The 18561-nt window shown below is 42.1% G+C and overlaps 1 protein-coding gene across 10 annotated transcripts; it reads right to left on the reverse strand.

Annotated features, from left to right (window-relative positions):
• Positions 1-1930: 1930 nt before the first annotated feature.
• Positions 1931-17721, reverse strand: max (myc associated factor X). Of its 10 annotated transcripts, none has more exons than XM_079526903.1 (6): positions 17485-17721; positions 17133-17159; positions 6830-6971; positions 5370-5426; positions 3655-3805; positions 1931-3474 (listed from the first exon to the last, which is right to left on the reverse strand). In XM_079526903.1, exons 1-6 carry the CDS (start codon positions 17508-17510, stop codon positions 3287-3289), a joined length of 591 nt encoding a protein of 196 aa, XP_079383029.1. In that variant the 5' UTR covers positions 17511-17721; the 3' UTR covers positions 1931-3286. The 10 variants fall into 10 exon arrangements, with proteins under 10 accessions (XP_079383029.1, XP_079383031.1, XP_079383032.1 ...); XM_079526905.1 differs by having other exon boundaries at positions 3667-3805; positions 17485-17719; XM_079526906.1 differs by having other exon boundaries at positions 6830-6937; positions 17485-17717.
• Positions 17722-18561: the final 840 nt, after the last annotated feature.

Below are 18561 nucleotides of genomic sequence, written 5' to 3' on the forward strand. Positions count from 1 at the left end.
ATAAGTTGCTCAATTCAGTATTTTAGCTGCCCTGCCCTTTCCTATACAAAGTTACAAACCCAGTGTAACTTCAAACTCCATTTTAACTACTGTATGTTCGATTGATTCATTGAAAACACTTCCTTGGTTCTCGTGACTCATACTGCCCTGATAGGTCGTGAGGGGACGGTTTTAATTTTGTTAGGGGCGATTTATTCCCCCCCCAAGAAATTAAGTAAAATACAGCCCCTCACGTATTAGGGGGGCAGTATGAATCACCAGAACCAAGGAAGGGTGTTTGAATCCATCATGGTTAAAATAGATATCTAAATACTGAATTGAGCAATGGCCTGACTAGACTAAATCAATTGTAACAAAAACTGACTCACGTCATATTTGCAGGTTGGGAATTCATTAACAAAATGGCCACCATGTGAATATGGTGAATGGACCTTGTGTCCTCAGGGTGCAGACGTTTATTCAACATACGAAAAGTCTGACATGCGCTGCGGGTTAAAAGTCACCCATGGCTCCAGACATGTGTTGCCAGTTACAAATCACCCATTGATGATATGCAAGGTGCTACCTATGTGCAACTTCCCATAGACAGCCCATTCATCCAAACAGAAAAGTCCTATTTAATTGTATTAAATAACGTCAAACTCACCAACATTGCAGCTGTACGAAAAGCTTGAATTATCTTACTATCTGCAAAGTGTTGGTTTCATAAAAATCCACCATAGACATGAGCTACTTCCTGTCAAGAAATTCCTTGCAGATGATTATTTTTCTAAGTGTCAGAGTTTGGAAGCACTCGTTATCAGTAAAGCAACCTCCCGCTGCCTCCTGCATTATTTGCAAATTCTAAACAAGTGGTACACATTGGCTGTTGAGTGATAGTCAACGAGCACTTCCAAACTCCAGCACAAAAATCATCTGCAAGGAATTTCTTGACGGAGTAGCTCATAACATGTCTACAGTGGATTTTTATTAAACAAACATTGCAGATAGAAAGAGGATAATTCAAGCTTTCCGTACAGCTGCAATGTTGGTGAGTTTGACGTTATTTAATACAATTAGATAGGACTGTTCTGTTTGAATGAATGGGCTGTCTATGGGAAGTTGATGCTGGCAAGATGGCAGCCGTGTGCATATCATCAATGGCGTCCGCTTGCGGTTAGTGTTTGGGTAGGGTGTCGGACTAATGACCGTCAGACTCTTGGTATGTGGGAACAAATGCCTGCACCCGTGTCAATATGTTCTGAAATTAAATCTGAATGAAATCTTTAGCCCTACATGTCATGAATGACCAGGAGGCCACTAGACTGCATGTGGAGATGCAGACCATGATTTTGCTCTGGACAGAATTTGAATTGACTGGGATGTTTTGAGACAAAGTAAAATAACTGCCATGGTAATGCCACGTTCCAGGGATGAAAGGACAAACATAGAAGGAAATTATATGATTATGGCATTTGTTTCTATCCAGCATAGAAATGCTAAGAGTGGAGAGGTGACCTGAATCAAACTGGCGTTTTTCTTTACATACATTGCATTAAGGGGAGATCATTACACTATCATGCAGCAAAGTACATGGGTCTACCTTAGTTCTCCACACCAAACCTGTCGGCTTCGACATAAACCAGAAAAACCTGACGCCATTTGTGCACCGTAGTTACACAACACCGTAGCACGCAGGTGATCACATTTCAGATAGCCTCGTAAAGTCCTACTGTGCTCAAGAGTAAGGCTACGAAAGCAATGGGGCAAAACGGTGGCAAGCTACTGGTTTTGAGGGGTGTTTTCTATTATGTCACAATTTCCATGAGGGGTACCTACCTTTCAAGTGGCAATTGGAGACTAGAAAGCATTCCCACTAATCCAAATTAACCTTAGTTTTGGAACATTTTAATGCTTAGCTAAAAATACCTTAATAATTACAGAAATCATCTTAAAGGATAAAATAGTTTATTTTATAGTCTCATAGTAAGGTAGGCCTTAACTTGCAAGACAATTGTTGGCAGTATGTACAACATACCTGTAATTTCCATGGAATGGAATCGGACAAACAGACTATAACACTAATTATATCCTCCTAAATGGAAATAAAATTGAAACGATATACATACACACACATTTCCTAGATAAGCAAAAATGCTTCCTTTTTTCCTCAGGTGGGAGGGGGAGATTCAGCAACATTAGAGATTTGACTTTGTAAAGCACAACACATTAACAGACTTTTCTTCTCGTACTGAAAAATGGGAACTACTTTTTGACATTCAAATACCTATTTTATACCCTTAAGGAAAACAACACGTGACAAATTGGTATTTTCCCCATTATTTGTGAGAATACTACAAAATGCATAACATACTTTTAGAGAACTTGAAAACATCCAATTAATGCCGTAGAGTATATAAAACCGATATTGCCTAACGTATTCAGCCATCTAAAGTCATTCACTAGTTCAAGCTAAAGGACAAAATACAATACAAGTTGAGGAGTTTCTCCTCTTTTTCCAAAACATCAATTTTAACAAAGGAGCTATATGTCCTTTTTGTCATCTGTTAACAAACGTGTCAAAATGGAAAACATCTGCAATCCAGTGGGCCTGAGGTGGGTTGTCACTTTTAACATCAACATTTGCTTCAAAGCATCTTCACATTCTTTAGTGGAAAAGTAGGCTACAAATGTTCTTCTTTTTTTAAATCATTTTTAAAAAGGTAAACTTCTCCAGGACATGTCATCTAGGTGTGTGTGTAAATTCTAAACTGGTTTCTTATCAAGAATAATCAACAAAATAAACAAAAAAAAATTATATATATATATATATATATATATATATATATATATATATATATAGCAGTGCTTGGAGGAGTACGCCTGCCTGGCTCGCCCTCTCTCCCTCATTGGGAAAGAGGGGAGTGTATCAAGGGTACAAAAAGCATCAAGTCCTTAAGTAGCCAAGCTGCCTCATTTTGGGTTTTGGATTGTTGATGTTGTGAGGGGAGGGGTACCAATGCTGGAGGGTCAACGAGAGACCAAGGGAAAACAAGAGAGATAAGAGGAAGGGGCGATAATCAAGAGAAAAACCAAAGCTCTACTGTACTGTATGTGGATTTCTGCAGTCGTCTACCACCCTGCTGGCTCCCCCCTCCTCTCTTTGAGATTGTGTGGAGGGCTGGGGGGGTGGGGGTCGGACAGACGGTTCTCATTGAAGGATCAGCAGTCTCCAGAGCGAGTCCACCCCAGACGAGAGATGGAAGGAGAGAGAGAAAAGGACGGGGTCGGGGGTCAGCTGTGCTCTCTAGCTGGTCTCCCCACGCAGCTTCTTCCTGTTGGGCCTCTCCTCTGACTCAGACTCGGAGCTGGAGTCAGAGCCTCCGTCGAAGGCCGACACGGCGCTGCCCTTGGGGTTGGTGTAGAGGCTGCTGTCGGACGACGAGTAGCTGGCCTGGAGCTGGGTGGAGCCCTTCACCTTCTCCAGAGCACGCACTGCACAGGACAAAACAAGAGGAAGGATGCAGTGGTGACTGGTGAGACCATCAAAGGAGAGGAAAAACAACCACCCAAGGTGGGGGAAGAGGTAGGTCATACAGATGCTTCCATCAAGCAGACTGACAAGTGTGGAACATTAGGGTGTATGTGCATGATATTCACAGAAGCACAACTTACTTATGGTCTTACCTTGCTGTTCCAGCAGGGCATTCTGCCTCTTCAGGTCATCGATGTCCTGCTGGTGCGTGTGGTTTTTCCGCCTCATGTACTGGATGTACTCTGTGGCTTTGTCTAGGATTTGAGCTCGGGACGCCTGTTTGATAGATTGCTGTCAGCGACAAATGAAAACCTAAAGCATGACGCAAGGTTGCAGTGTCCTTATCACATTTATAACACAAAGCCCTTGTTTCTGCCATGCCACAACATAAGACAGAACCACAGGCTGCAAGGCTGCAGTCCGCCTGGTGGGACAACTGTACTGCAGCAGAGTGCAGAAAATCTAGGACAATAATCCAGCTGTTTAGGAAAGTTGTACACAACTCCTCTGAATAGTTCAGGATGTTCAGACTTCAGACAGTCTAGAGCCTAATTTATGCTCCGTTGTGCAACAGCTTCATGGACTGAAAATAGATCTATAAGATCACTGTGTGCCACATTTGCAACCCGTTGTTAACTTGTAGATTGCCCATTTTCAGCACTCAACGCTGTTAAACGACAAAGTATGAATTGGGCATAATATGAGACATTCGGTCTGACTCTGGCAACTGTTATGAATGCCTGTGTTTACGTATCACATTAACCAAATACTGCTTAAGCCACTTTGGTGAACAAATCCTATAGGCTGGCTTACTTACTCATGCCTAAACAATCAACTAGGAAATGCTGGCTAGAACTACAAGGTCAAGGCCTTGGGTTTGATTGACAGCTAGAACACTTGCAAGAGCTCTAATCAATGCCAATCAAACACATCTGTACCATGATATTGTCTATATATGTGACCTATCTTTTATCACCAAGACTCACTTATTCCCAGAATGCTGAGGTAGGAATTATTTTTTTTCTTTTTAATTGAGCAGCACTGCAGCCCATTATTTTTTAAAACCATTTTCTCCCCAATTTGTATTGTCATTATGGCAATGAATTCCTCCTACAGCTTGGACAGCGAGGAGCCAGTGAGGAACCCAGAGAGAGGACACGTAGACCCTTCGTCCTGCTCCTCCCGGTCAACATTCCACGCTGACAGGCACCAACACAGCCCATAGGAACATGTGCAGTGAGTAGTGACAAATTTCACCCTCCCAGCTTCCCTCCCCGTAGGAACGGCCCAATTGTGTTTGTATAGATATAGTCGGCCAAGCCGGTTGCACTGCCGTGGATTCGAACCAGTGGGCTGGTACTTTACCCCTGCCACACCCCAACGTCCCATGAAGTTCAAATTGTGGGAAACCCATAATAGAGCAACGAAGTCTGACGTCACTTTCAGTAGAGGGCACCAACACACAGGTTCATGGATTTTTTTATTTGCATTGAAATCTCCATAGGGCGATTTTAGGTCGCTTCATATAAGAACTGTGTTTGAAAAATAAACCGACCACCCCGGCCTTTCTGTCAGGGGAGTGGCTGTGCGTCGTTAATGATGTCCATTCATATTTGATACAGCCAGTTTCTGGAGAAAATGGAATTAATGTGGCAGCAAAAGCCTTGAAACTACATATGTAGGCAATGTACGCTGCTAATATACATCACGCCTAGCTGTAAACACATTGCATTCCTGAGATTCCTCGTTGACGTAAGCTCAGCTGGTGGTGACTCGACTCGTACTAACCACGAAACATTAAATATCAATAAAAGATTACAATGCAAATTACAATGCAAATAAAAAGTACATGAACCTGTGGACTGACGCCCTCTGCTGACGGTGACGTCAGGACTTCGGTGCTCCCATAATTCTGTGGTGGAAATAAAAAGGTGGAAACACTCCCATCAACCTTTATTAGAATATAAGCATTTTTATTGATTTTGCCACTTGCAATGTTCATTAATATATTTATAGACAGTATAACATTTTTGAATCTCTATCAAATATAATACATTCTCTACTGCTTTTTGATGGAATATGTAGATGTCTGCTACATTAAATGTTAGGAATTAGGAATTTCTGGCCCTTCTTCTCAGACAATTGGAGAATACACTAGAAATTAACTTGGAAAGGGGAAGGCAGATGAACTCCATATAATATATATATTGTTAATGCAACAACACTATTGAGAAACACCCTATATATCTCAGCACATCCGTCTACTATACTGAAGGGAGGCGTAGCCCTTGGGCGGGGTGCGGTGGCGGGAAAGATCTAAATGCTCTCAATGTCGGGGATGTCAAAACAGGAAAAGACCAACAAAATGTCCTCATAATAACTTCCTGATGCTGGGCCAAGTATTTAGACCACATCACTGTGTCTCTGGCTGCCATTCTGTACTCTACTACCATCTGCCCTCATCCTAGTCTCTGGTTTCCATCTCCTATTCTCCATGGACGAGCACAAGTGTACCCAGCAACAAGCAGCTGGGTGGGTCTCAACTCTCAAGCCTGCGTTATACTGTTTTGCGTGCTGGTGTTGCGCACTGAAAAACAGCTAATCTACAAGCTCACAACGTGTCGCGCTCTGAGCTTGTAGTCCCGCCATTTTCGGTACGCGACACCAGAGCTCAAGTAATGGTAACTCAAGCTTTAGCATACAGGTTCAGAAACAACAGCAGTTAACACCTAAATGTGTTAGTCAGTGGTTTTCAACCAGTTATCCTTCAGGGGTTCCAGGTGGTCCCCAGCTAAATGATGGAGTTGAGCCTTATAGATCTTTAACTCTTGAGAGTAAAATAAAACCAAATGGACCCGTAAGAGTTCATTTGGTTTCATTTTACGCTCTCAAGAGTGGAATTATTGTTAAACATCTGTACAATTAGAGAATGTAGATGTTTGCCTGTTATTTCTCGTATTGGTACCACATCAATACAGCATGTGTGAACAAAATCGTATCAAACGATAAGATATTCTAAGATTATGGTCTGAGAGGCTAAATCTCATCAAATGGAGGTCCATGGCTCAAATGTCAAATAAATAATGGACCTTGATATGAAAAAGGTTGAAAACCACTGACTTAGATAATGCATTCCATTTTGTAACTAAATGTGCAGGTTAAATCATCTAGCAAAAATTAAGCAGTCAACAATAATAAGCAAAACACAATTGACAAATAATCTTATACAAATCCCAAACCGCTCAAAGTTTGCTCCAAAACGGGTTGGGTTGACCTCCTGCAGGGCTACAGCTGCCCAGTGCAGGCTTTACCAACCTTTTCCCCTTGTAAGGCAGGCACGGAATCCCGTAGGCTGTGAAAGCTGTCTTTGATGTGGTCCCTACGCTTGCGCTCCAGCGCATTGTGGTGTGCCCGTTTGTCTGCCTGCAATGAGAAAGTCACAAGGGGGTCCTTCAGCCTGGCAGCAGACCAGTGTGGGGAGGGGTTAGGACTGGAGCACACATTGTGGACTCGCACCCCTACTGCCCCCCCAGTCCCCTGCACTGGCTCAAAACAGAGACCCTCGAGGGTCAAGACAGATTAAACACCCATACCTGCAGTCTACATTTCAGTTTACAGTCAGCATTTAACTTCCATAATAATCCATGATTACCAATGTGAAGCAATTATATCAATATAGATGGGCTAACTAGGAACTTGTAGGAAGCATGTTCAAAGGTTAAGAAATCAGAAATGTGACAGCAATGTTGAAAAGTCCAAGCAACCTATACCCAAATTATTTTAAGTAGTCTAGTAGTCTTTTTTGTCAACGTTTTTTAATGATTTTTGAGCCCCTCCTAAACACAGGTTTAATGTTTGTCTTTAGTTCAATGTTTGTTTTGTAAACGCCATTGACAATGAAGGGAAAATGTACATCATAATGTGTCATTTACGTCATATTGTCTCTTTATTGTTAATGGCATTTAATGTTTGCTTCACCATTACATCACCTAATCAACATGAGTTAGACTTTAATATATTAGCGCCCCTCACTTCACACGGGTGTGATTTTTTAATAAAGAATTAGCCGTCTTTAGGATTGTTGGGCCTGCATGCATGTGTGTCCGGATCTAATCTTGCAAAACGCTGGACCAATCGTTGTCAGTGCCAAATATCTTGTGCACACTGCCAGTAGGCCACAGAAGCATGTATATTTTTCCACATATTTTATACTGAAATATTTAGTAAAATAATGTAAGACAATGTAAGCAAGAGAGACATCCATGTACTAGTCATGTTTCGTTTAATATAATTTAAATTTACTATTGTCAATGTTGGCCTACTTTCTGGAATCACTGTCTCTACCCACCACCACTGCCCTTCATTACGTGTGCCATATAGGAGTGGCTGCACAAAGTCATGATCAAGTCAAAGTGAAGACACTAAAGCTATTGAGATGAGGAATTGGAGGCTGCCAGAATCTGGTTGAGGATTACATCAACTGAATAAACCAGCAAGCCTGTTGGCTATCTGCAAAGACTGTTGCACATGGAATAAACACTTGTGCAATGTTCTTTAAACACCCCTTTTTAGTATTTTTAGCATTTTTCAGCAGTTTCATACATTCCTGTGATAACCTATAGTGCTATTTTTGACAATTACATGCAAATAAGTACAGTTTTTAGTGCAAAGTTCAACATTTGATATATATATACTAGAACATCGCCAATGTACAAGGAACTATGGCTTGCAGATCGGCTATTTTTGCTTTAACAATTTTCACTTATTACTGCAGTCCAAGCTTTTAGGAAAAATCACACTTGTGTGAAGTAATGGGTGCCCACTGTATTTATATCGGCCACATGACGTATTACTCGTCATTTAGTGCCGTAAAAAAACATTAAAGTCCATAGACTTTTAAACTTAAAAACATTCTACTTGGCTGGCAAACGATTTACGTCATAAGTGCTCTAAACAAACATTGTAATATCCTCAAAGTCCCATAGACTTGGCTGCCATATGGCGTAATCTAAAAAGCCCCACAAAAAAACACTACATGTCACAATAATACCCTATCTCAGTTCTTTACTAGCACCCAGTAAGATACAGTTTTGCACCAACCAATCCAGCCTTCTCTATGTTTGTTCCTTTTTCATAAGGCAGGAAGTTAAAATGCATTCCTATTCCAGCAGGACTCTCCCCAAAGAATAGAGCTGCTGAGCTGCTAATAGTATCTCTGTGCCATCATAAATCATTTTCAAATTAGGGTGTCAAAGTAACTTTTTAAAAGTCACGGGACATGCTAAAATTGTGTTTTGATTGCATTCATATTTAACTGCCAATTTAAAACGACCTTTCCTCATTCTGCACTCCCCATAACGAAGTTCGGTTATGAGTTGTTATTACATTGTGCAGGATGGCAAAATTAGGGATGGGTATGGGAGGATATAAGATTCCATCTTTTATCGCCATAAAAACACTCAAGATAATGTTATGGATTGTGACAATTATTCAATAATTCCAGTATCAGTATAATAGTGAATATCCGCACGTTAACCGTTTCCGCGCCATTGCCATTAAGGTTGGGCAATATAGCAAAATGTTCCTATCGACCATCGTCTGGCCCAAAATCGCCGATAGATGATATATTCGTGCAATGTGATTACAGTTTACAGTGGGTCGCGAGTCGAAAAAAAGACGGATCCACAAGCTCTCAACGTGCCGCTGATACAACGCGTTGAGAACCCGCAGACACGCCTGTCTCTGCAGCACTGTTTGCAACACGTTGAGAGCATGTAGATCTGTCTGTTTTTGCAGCGTTGGTGTTCGTTCACGTTGTCAATAACACAATACAGGCGGAGATGAAGTGAAGTTCAATCAGTGCGTTGAATCAGCAGCAACAAGCAAGCTAACACCACCACCAGCCTGTTAGCTATTAGCTTGTTGCTAATGATTTGTCACTCCAGTCTTTTTTTTGTTTTTTTTCCCCCGACTTCACGGGTCGCACATTGGGTTGTGATGAGACACGAGACAGCAGTGTGCATTCTGGTGTGACTGTATATTATTAAACTGCATGGGTCGGGACTCCGGAGCAACACTAGTACATTAGCCTCGGTCCCAGGCAGGCAGCCAGCCTACTCTATGCAGCCAGCCCAGAGTGAGTGTGTGAGCGGTGCGCTGTTCCCCCGTTCTCTGGGAGCATACTATTATAAGGAGGGCGTTTCCACTTTCCACCCGGCCTCTGTTACGACTTTGCTGGCCCAAATTGATTCACATTTTGCTCACACTTTGCTGTAGGTTAATATTATTTTGCAAAAGAAAAAATAGCCGCGAAAAATCGCCTAATAAAAATAATCGGCGATTGGACTCGTAAAATCACGATTGACGATAGATTCGTATAGTTACCCAACCCTAATTGCCATAGATCTGTCAATTAAAGCCTTATTTTTTAATGCTTCCCTCAACGCCATTGCCGCAGATCATTGGCAATTGCACTTTTATAGCGCTTTCGATTGATCAAGTCATAATGCTACTCACGTTAGCATCGGGTTGCTAGCTGTTGTCATAACACTGGGTCGCGCCATCTTAGATCGTCGTCACCATAAACACCCATTCTGTTCAATCGCCTGTATCTCCTATTCCCTGTCCCAGATGGCATTTTTGGTCAAAACAAGGTTTATTCCACGGCACAGAGCCGACGATGTGAAGCCCTCCACTACACTGGCTTAGCTCCGTTTGATACACAAGACCTGACCACGCATCGTCCAACTTCCTAGTTTATGATCAATCCCGGAAGTCTGGATATATGTAACGACTTGAAACAAGAAATGATCACAGTGATATTTGTCAGGTGAAAGAAGCACTGTCTCTCCCCCTCCCCCACAGTGATATTTGTCAGGTGAAAGAAGCACTGTCTCTCCCCCTCCCCCATATTAGTATGATTATTGCGTGTACGTTTGTGTGTCGCGCCTCGCGGGCGTTGTTTGCGTGCACCGTCTGTTGTGTTCTCCCCCCTGCGAAGTGTTGGGGACCGGGTTAGTTCCTTCCCCGTTACCCGTGAGTGTGAGCAATGAGCATGCTTCTCTGCTGCATTGCTCTGTCTGCAGCCTGCGTGGCTGGCACGCAGGTGAAATCACCCCTCAACGTATTCTGACAGACATACTAGGGATAGGAACATGCATCCAGCAAGCCCAAACCAGTAGTCACTTTGAGTGGCACCACACAAAGCTACGGGTGAACATGTACTGTCTGTCAGACATTACTATTACTAACCCTACCCCAAACCTAAACATAACCGCAAGCACGTAGCAACGCATGTGGGTGAACATGTACTGCATGTCAAGCATTACCATTACTAACCCTACCCCAAACCTAAATATAACCGCAAGCACGTTGCAACGCATGTGGGTGAACATGTACTGTATGTCAAGCATTACTATTACTAACCCTACCCCAAACCTAGACATAACCGCAAGCACGTTGCAACACATGTCGGACCAAAGCAAACTTCACTTTATCCGCAAAAAAGGTTGGGAGGATTCGAACCCACTCAACCCAGGAGGTATGGTGTCCCATTTGCCAGAGGAGCCAATCAGATCAGTATGACTAGGTCGCAAATTGATCGCTTACATTTCATGAGCGTTCATAAGTCAGGTTTCACCTGATAAAAAGCTGACAGCTCATCAGAACGCGTTTAATGGCAAATGGTGGGCTTGGACGTATATATTCTCGCAACTCTACGAGCACAACTAATGCCAGGAAAAGTAAACATGCTTACATTTTTGCACAGTAGCTGGGACAGAATTAGCCCTAGAATGGCTCTGTTGTTACATACAGTATATACAGTATTTCACATACAGAGCCATAGAACGGTCGCGGTTACTTTAATGTTGGACGTAAACTTGGCGGCCTGAATGTGATAAATGCTCCGTTTGTACTCACCCATTAAATAATTCCAAAGACGTGGAGTGAAATATGGTCCTCTAGTTTTATATCCATGTGAAAGTTCTGGTACAAAACGTGTATTTAGTCAATTATCTCCACTTTTTCAAGAGATGCACACAGACTTCTTTCTCTCCGGGCGAGGGGGGACCGGAATGATCGATGAACTGATTTTACGAATACGTCCTGTTTACCGCAGACGTCATCACCAATTGACAAGGGAAACACAAAAGTTTGGGTCACACAATTGGCAGGTGCCTTGCGATAGGTGCTGGGTAATTAATCACACCACCTGCCAATTGTGTGACCCAAACTTTTGTGTTCAGTCAGTCTTTGGAATTATTTAATGGGCGAGTACAAACGGAGCATTTATCACATTCAGGCCGCACACAATTGAATTCAACCAGGGACAGTAGCAAGCGATCTATGCCTATGATACATGAAAATTTACGAAGTTAATTAAATGATCACAGGCATTCTAGGTCTAGGACAGAATTTGTTAAAATCGTGCACTTGGTGACAAGTTTTTGATTTTTGGCATGGTTAGGTATGGGCATTTGACAACATCATCACCGTGTCCGATGTCAAGGAGTCTAGCCTCGGTACCCAGGCTTTCATTTGTGTCAGGGCGTGCACAAATCTCTGCCACGACCAGCCCCTCTAGACCAGAAACCTAACACGTTAGCTCAGGCTAAGGACAGTCAGTTAAGAATATTTTAAACAGCGTCTATGCAGATTCACAATTCACATAAAATTAAACCACTGGGGGCTTTATATCTAAATATATGCAGCCCTATGCAGTCCTGGAGGATGGATGCAGGACTTCAGCATCTATTATGATTAAAGTGAGTGATTCACCTGGTTACCCAAAGACTCCATTACGTCTATTTATACTTCCTTGTATGATGTCTAACCAAAAATAAATGACTTTCATGCAAACAATCGCACAACTAAGTACTATAAATTAAGCTTTACTCCTTCATTAGAGGGCAGTACTGAAAACAGCTACAGTATACTCTGGGCGCCTAGAATCAGAGTTGAGAACTGAGGACTTGAAAAACAATCCTTATTCAATAAAGTGGCTGCCACCGGCTGGCTAATTTTGCCATTTACTACCCACTGTGGACTGCAGACAAAAAAAAAGAATTGCTGATCTGCAATACCCAGCCACCATGCCCATTTCATGACAAGGCACTAGAGTGTGGAATGCAAGCATGGAGACAGCTGCTGCTGCCTATTGCACAACAGTAAAACCCTTTAGGGTAGGCGTTTCCACTAGGAGAGCCATGTGCCACTACTTCATAATATACACAAATTCAACCATGAGGCGTGACAGCTCTCCCTCCATTAACCCTACTGTAAACAAACAGATGACTGGTATCGATGGCATGCACAATTATGAGTCTGGCAGCCATTTTGATGAGGCAGGGTAGATGGTTTCTCACGTGACATCCAACTAGTATCAGGTGGAAATATGTAAAACAAACAATCCACCATAAACCAGAACTGCCCTGTCATGTTTCTACTTTAGTGTAGACAATATACAACTAGAAGAAGTGCCCCTCGGGGCACAGGTCTCCACCAGGATTGACATTTGGATCAAATCTGAAAGACTAATCTAAAAAAGTGTTGCACATAAAGGGGCGGCCCTGGTGGCGCTCGAAAAGGCAGAATTGAAAAATGCAGGCCAGATTTTTTTCCTTGGGCTGTGCCTATAGGGAGTGTGCATACGTTTTACGCAGATCGGTGCAGTTATGTGAAGACGCGACTTGTCCTGTTCTAGTGCCACCATGAGGCTGATTTGAAAACTGTCAAGTGACATTTCTTCGTCAGCCTAGTGGGAATATGCATACAGTTTCACCGCAATCGGACACTGCGTTGATGAGTTGCGGCATTTTGTACAGGGTACAAAACGGGCTACTCCTGAAAACTTTGGAAGCCAATCTTAGCCAATCAGGATGGAATATGAGAAATCAAACAAACCCGTCTTGATCACATGACTATGGAGATAATGTGTACCATTTAGTGTGAAATTTGGATAAAATCTGAAGGAGTAATATAAGAAAATGTGTTTTACATATGTCGGCCTCCTGGTGGCGCTATAAAGAGCAGATGTGAAAATTCCAGGCAAAGGTTTTTCCTTGGCCTCTAGGGAGTATGCATACAAGGTTTTACACAGATCGGTGCAGTTATAGGTAAAAACACTAATCGGCCAGTTATAGCGCCACCACGAGGCTGAGTAGAAGTTTTTCAAGTGTCATTTCTTCCTCGGTCTAGTGGGAATGTGCATGCAAAATGTCACGGAAATCACACAATGTGTTCATGATGAACTTTGGAAGCAAATCTTAGCCTAACAGGATGGAGTCTGAAAAGACCCGTTTCACTGAATGGCTATAGAGAGACTGTGTACCAATTTGAGTGATGTTTGGACAAAATCTGTAGGTGTACTGTCAAAAAAGCGGCCTCCTGGTGGCGCTATAACAGGCCAATGTGAAAACGGTTGAGCAGAGGTTCAGATCTGGCATCCAGAGAGTGTATGTGCAGAGTGTGGCTGCGATCAAGCCAACGGTGCCAGAGATTAGCTGTCCACAGACAGACGGAGACACGGACAGAGTGCAAAACATACTCTTTCCCCATGCCGTCGGCCTGGTGGAGACAATTAATTATAATCAATTTACCATCAGAACATTTATCAAATACAATTGTTAGCAATTGAATAATGTGCCTTTCTTGTTTGCAACATATGATGTTATACTTAAACGTCAAAATTAGTACACAGGCATTAGCTCGAGGTGCCGTATTCGACAGCCTGGGCAAACACACCAAATTCAATTTTGTATATTGCTACTCTGTCAGGTTAACTTTACGACAGGTGTCTCTTCATGCTACCTAGGTTGTGAGTGGGATATGGTGTCTGGGTCATTAACCACCTCGAAAACAGGTGTCAAATTTCCTAAGTGCAACCATTATCATGCCTGCCATCATATAACTGATCCCTGTTGCTGGCTGTCTCAGAGGGCATGGCAGCCAACCTGCCTTCCCTTTCTATTCATACCTGGCTGAAAGACATTATATAACTACTACTCCAGGTGCTGAATGGAAGAGCTCATAGCTACTGTTGAGACCAGTGGTATCCTTGCAATCTTGAAAGCTTTTGCCATTGAGTTTAGTAAGTGAAATATTAAAGATGTTCACTTTTGTTTTTCCCTTGCAGGGATTTCTTCAAGCACTAAAGCATGATAAATCATACAGCAGAAACACTTCAATTTCAGATATAGCCCATTGAACAGTAGAAAACAACAAATTAGCATAAAAATGTAATGGAGTTGAGACCCCTTAATTTATGTATCTCTCAGATTAATGCATATCTTAGACTTGCATAAATGAATTATCTTTGACAAAAGATACATTAAGTGTCTTGTGTAGACAGATACATTTATATTTTTTCCTTTGTGCATATAGATAACTTATCTGACTAATATGATTATAGACAAATAAGTTAATTTTCTGACTAAAATGTATAAACAGATAAATTAAATGTATATTTTACTGTACTTCAGTTATCCATCTGTGTACAGTTAAGTAATGACAGGTCATGTGTCAAATTAAGTAAAAGTCTGCATAATTGAGTGTAGAAATGTAGATGTTTCCATACAGGTGTACCGCATTATGCAATTAACACCATCCCTCATGATGGTAAGGGAAAGATATCGGACAAGCTACAGTAGTTTGTGATTGAGGCACAGCTGGCAGGAGACTCACAAAGACTACTCAACTAGTAGTATCTCAATAGCAATGTGGTGTCTGCAATTTCATCTATGGGAAAGATAAGAGTAAATGGGGTCAGAAATTGTGGCCAAAGGCACACCTTGGATGATCATGCTTGTGCGATATGTAACGAAAAACAGAAGAGAAACTCTTCCTCAGGTGACAAAGACGTCAATGCAGGATGCATCAGACTGTTTTAGTAAAAACAAAAAAAAACAACTACATTAAAAGTATGGTTGTGTTGCAGTGAATAAACTTTACTGTACACTGTAAACTGTACACACGTAGAGAACGGTACATGCTGTGGGGGTCACTGAATGGTCGTACGAAAATGTGAATCATATGCTATGGCCTTCACAGTCACCAGATCTCAACTCACTTGAACACCTACAGATTTTGAACCGACATGTTAGACAGCGCTCTCGTCTCCACCTACATCATCAAAACACCAAATGAGGGAATATATTTTGTTGGACCAGTGTTCGAGACTTGTACAATCTATGCCATGGTGCACTGACATCGTTTTAATTTATCTCTATATACTGTATATATACATATATACATACACACACCAATTGTCATTTTAGATGCCCATCCACCCATGTTTGCAATTCTCTGTCCACTGTTTGTACTAATGGTTCCGCTCATCTCAATTGTGTGTAAGCCAAGTGTTTATTCCACAGCAACATTCCTAAGGGACTAGGTGGGCCAAGCTAGATGCAATTGCCTGACTTTCAAGTATACTGTAGTGGTGGGTCTCACGTTGCATATAGTCAATTTAGTCATGTGTTCGCAAATTAAATTATAAAGCATTGGTGACGTATTTGTTAGACTGAAAGCAGGTACAGTTCTTGTATTATTATATTTTTATTAATGTTAATTAATGTGCTCTAAATGTGTTCATTCACACCCAAGAAGCCAACATTGCTGACAGAATGACCTCATGCTTTTTGGAGGGCAATAAAATAACAGGTTTGATAACAACAAAATAGTATCAGTTGAAAGCAACACACAGGTGATGGCCTACCCTATATGCCCCTTTGCATTCACAGTTTGTATATGATGTATCTATTTGAGCGGGGTTATGTCTTTATGTTCTGCTGTGCAAAAAAAATGTCGTGCAGGGTGTTTTTCTCGCCGGTATGCGATGCGGCTACGTCATTCATTTAGCCTGCCAGGACTCAATGGCCTGTCGAGAGAAGATGGCTCTAATCACTGGCTGCAACACAGGAAAACATCCTGCAGCACCCTTCCTGACACGACACTTTGTATACGAGTAGCAGGCTCGGCTGCAGCTCTACACACGTTCATTTTCAGTAGAAATCATCGATGGAACATGAATGCAAATGGTGACTCTGTACCGAGATGACCTAGATGTGTAATGTGCTTGGCGCATCTGATCATGAACGGAATCCCCGTGAAACGAAGGGAACGCTGATCGGAACAGCTACTCACACAGCATGCTTTATTGTGCATTCCTAAACCAATGCAGCTATTCAGTATTATAAAGCTTTGGTCTAAATATAGATGTCGTGTCACCAACTCCCTATGGCCGCGTAAACATACGGATGGATCGTGGGGGATACCCTGCATTGCACTAAGGTTATAGCTTTGCACCGTGTTCAAATCGCGGCAGAATTGCATAGTCCCCCTCTAATTGAAAGCAAACACACACATTAACTTGGCATGCAGTTAATATAGTATTGATATTGATTTCATTAAAGAATTGAGTTACTCTTAATCAGACGCAGCAGTAGTTTTGCACGTCTCCGGTCTCCCATTCTGAAGTGTAAAGTCACATTTCTACCAACCAAAATACAGCAGATTCAATTCAGCAACTGAATTAACAGAATGATAAATGCAACATGATCAGATGTACAGTAAAAAGAATGTCGGCGTTGGGGCATTAAATTCCCCCAGCATTACGCACCACATTGTGATATCTCGGTGAGTCTTCCTGCAAAGAAAACAGAACAAAAAAGTGCAATTGTAGCCACATTTTTTTCTCCACACTTGACCAATTGCCTACAGTAACTAACTAGGTTCTAAAACAGTTTAGCAATTTAGCAAAAGGAATGAGGCAAAAACAAAAGAAGCATTACCTCCCAAAATTACGAACCGAGGTTCCCAGAGAACCTCGCAGAAATACTTCTCTCACACAGAAAACAACAGCAAAGCTAGTCTGCTTAAAGGCTGGCTAACGCCAGCTAGCCAGCTAGGTTAGCAAAAAAATGATATTCAGAGGGAGGGGGAGAAAAATAAACTATTAACTATATACTCACGTCACTATCGACATCGATATCTTCATTATCACTCATTATTCGGCGAAAGGGTCTATTTTAAAAGAACGGGCGAGTGAAAAACAACATGGATCAACGTTAACACCGACCAGGCGCCCCAGACCAGCAGCCAGACTAGAGGAGGCAGAGCGTTCTGTTTAGACAGCACTGAGTCAGTGAGCTGCGAGCTGGATGGATTACACGTGACTTCACTCCACACGGACACACACTGTTCCGGCGACACGCCTGTGCGTCCCGCCCGACGCGTCGACGGAGTCACGGGACTTGTAGTTTAATTTCGCTGCGCTGTAGTTCTCAACAACTCACTTAATTGGGACGTAACTCTGCATTAGTGTAACATAGTTGCGTTCGTCTTTTATTTAGCCACAGGTGAAGTGCGGATAAAAATGGAGAGATGGCCGACTCCTGAAATGGTGTATTTTATTTACTTAACATATATTATTTTTAATTTGGAAACTACAAGACCCAGGAGCCTATGCTGTAGGCGTCATTGAGAAGGAGTTGTACTACCCGCTGCACCACGGAAATTGTAGTTCAAGTTTGTCGCTGTGTGTCAGAAGGAGCAGCTACGTGAGACACGTGGATAACGTAGCCTATTGTTTATTTGGTCAGTTAGTTGTTTAATGCCTAACTGATGATGGATAGGGGCTATATGCTATATGTATATATGTTTTTTTTCTTCCCCCTTTGCTGACAGAGATCTCTCTCTCTCTCCCTCTCTCTCTCTCTTTCACTCACACACACACACACACACACACACACACACACACACACACACACACACACACACACACACATTTAACATCTTTATTTGCGTTCACATTTTACAAGAAATTTCTTGAACACAAACAATAGTGGATGCGCAAACTTGAAAAAAAAGCTCTACAACAAGTGCTTCAGGATACAGATCACGGGTACAGAAAGCATCGCCTTCTCCATATATGGCGACTGCCAATTAGTGCAGACACTGAACAGAATTTTGCCGATGCCTTAGCTCTTGGCTTGGGCACCAATCTGCAGGCCCCTCGCGACTGATTTATGCACATTACCGAGGCTTCC

The sequence above is a fragment of the Electrona antarctica genome (assembly GCF_951216825.1).
Source record: "Electrona antarctica genome assembly, chromosome: 17".
Taxonomy (NCBI): domain Eukaryota; kingdom Metazoa; phylum Chordata; class Actinopteri; order Myctophiformes; family Myctophidae; genus Electrona; species Electrona antarctica.

What these genes read in the sequence shown, in the direction of transcription:
- max (XM_079526903.1), bottom strand. Translation starts at nt 17,510, where the DNA reads ATGAAGATATCGATGTCGATAGTGAC. An exon ending in ATATCGATGTCGATAGTGAC is followed by an intron (nt 17,160 to 17,484) that starts GTGAGTATATAG and finishes TTTTCTTTGCAG; the next exon opens with GAAGACTCACCGAGATATCA. An exon ending in CACCGAGATATCACAATGTG is followed by an intron (nt 6,972 to 17,132) that starts GTGCGTAATGCT and finishes GTCTGCTGCCAG; the next exon opens with GCTGAAGGACCCCCTTGTGA.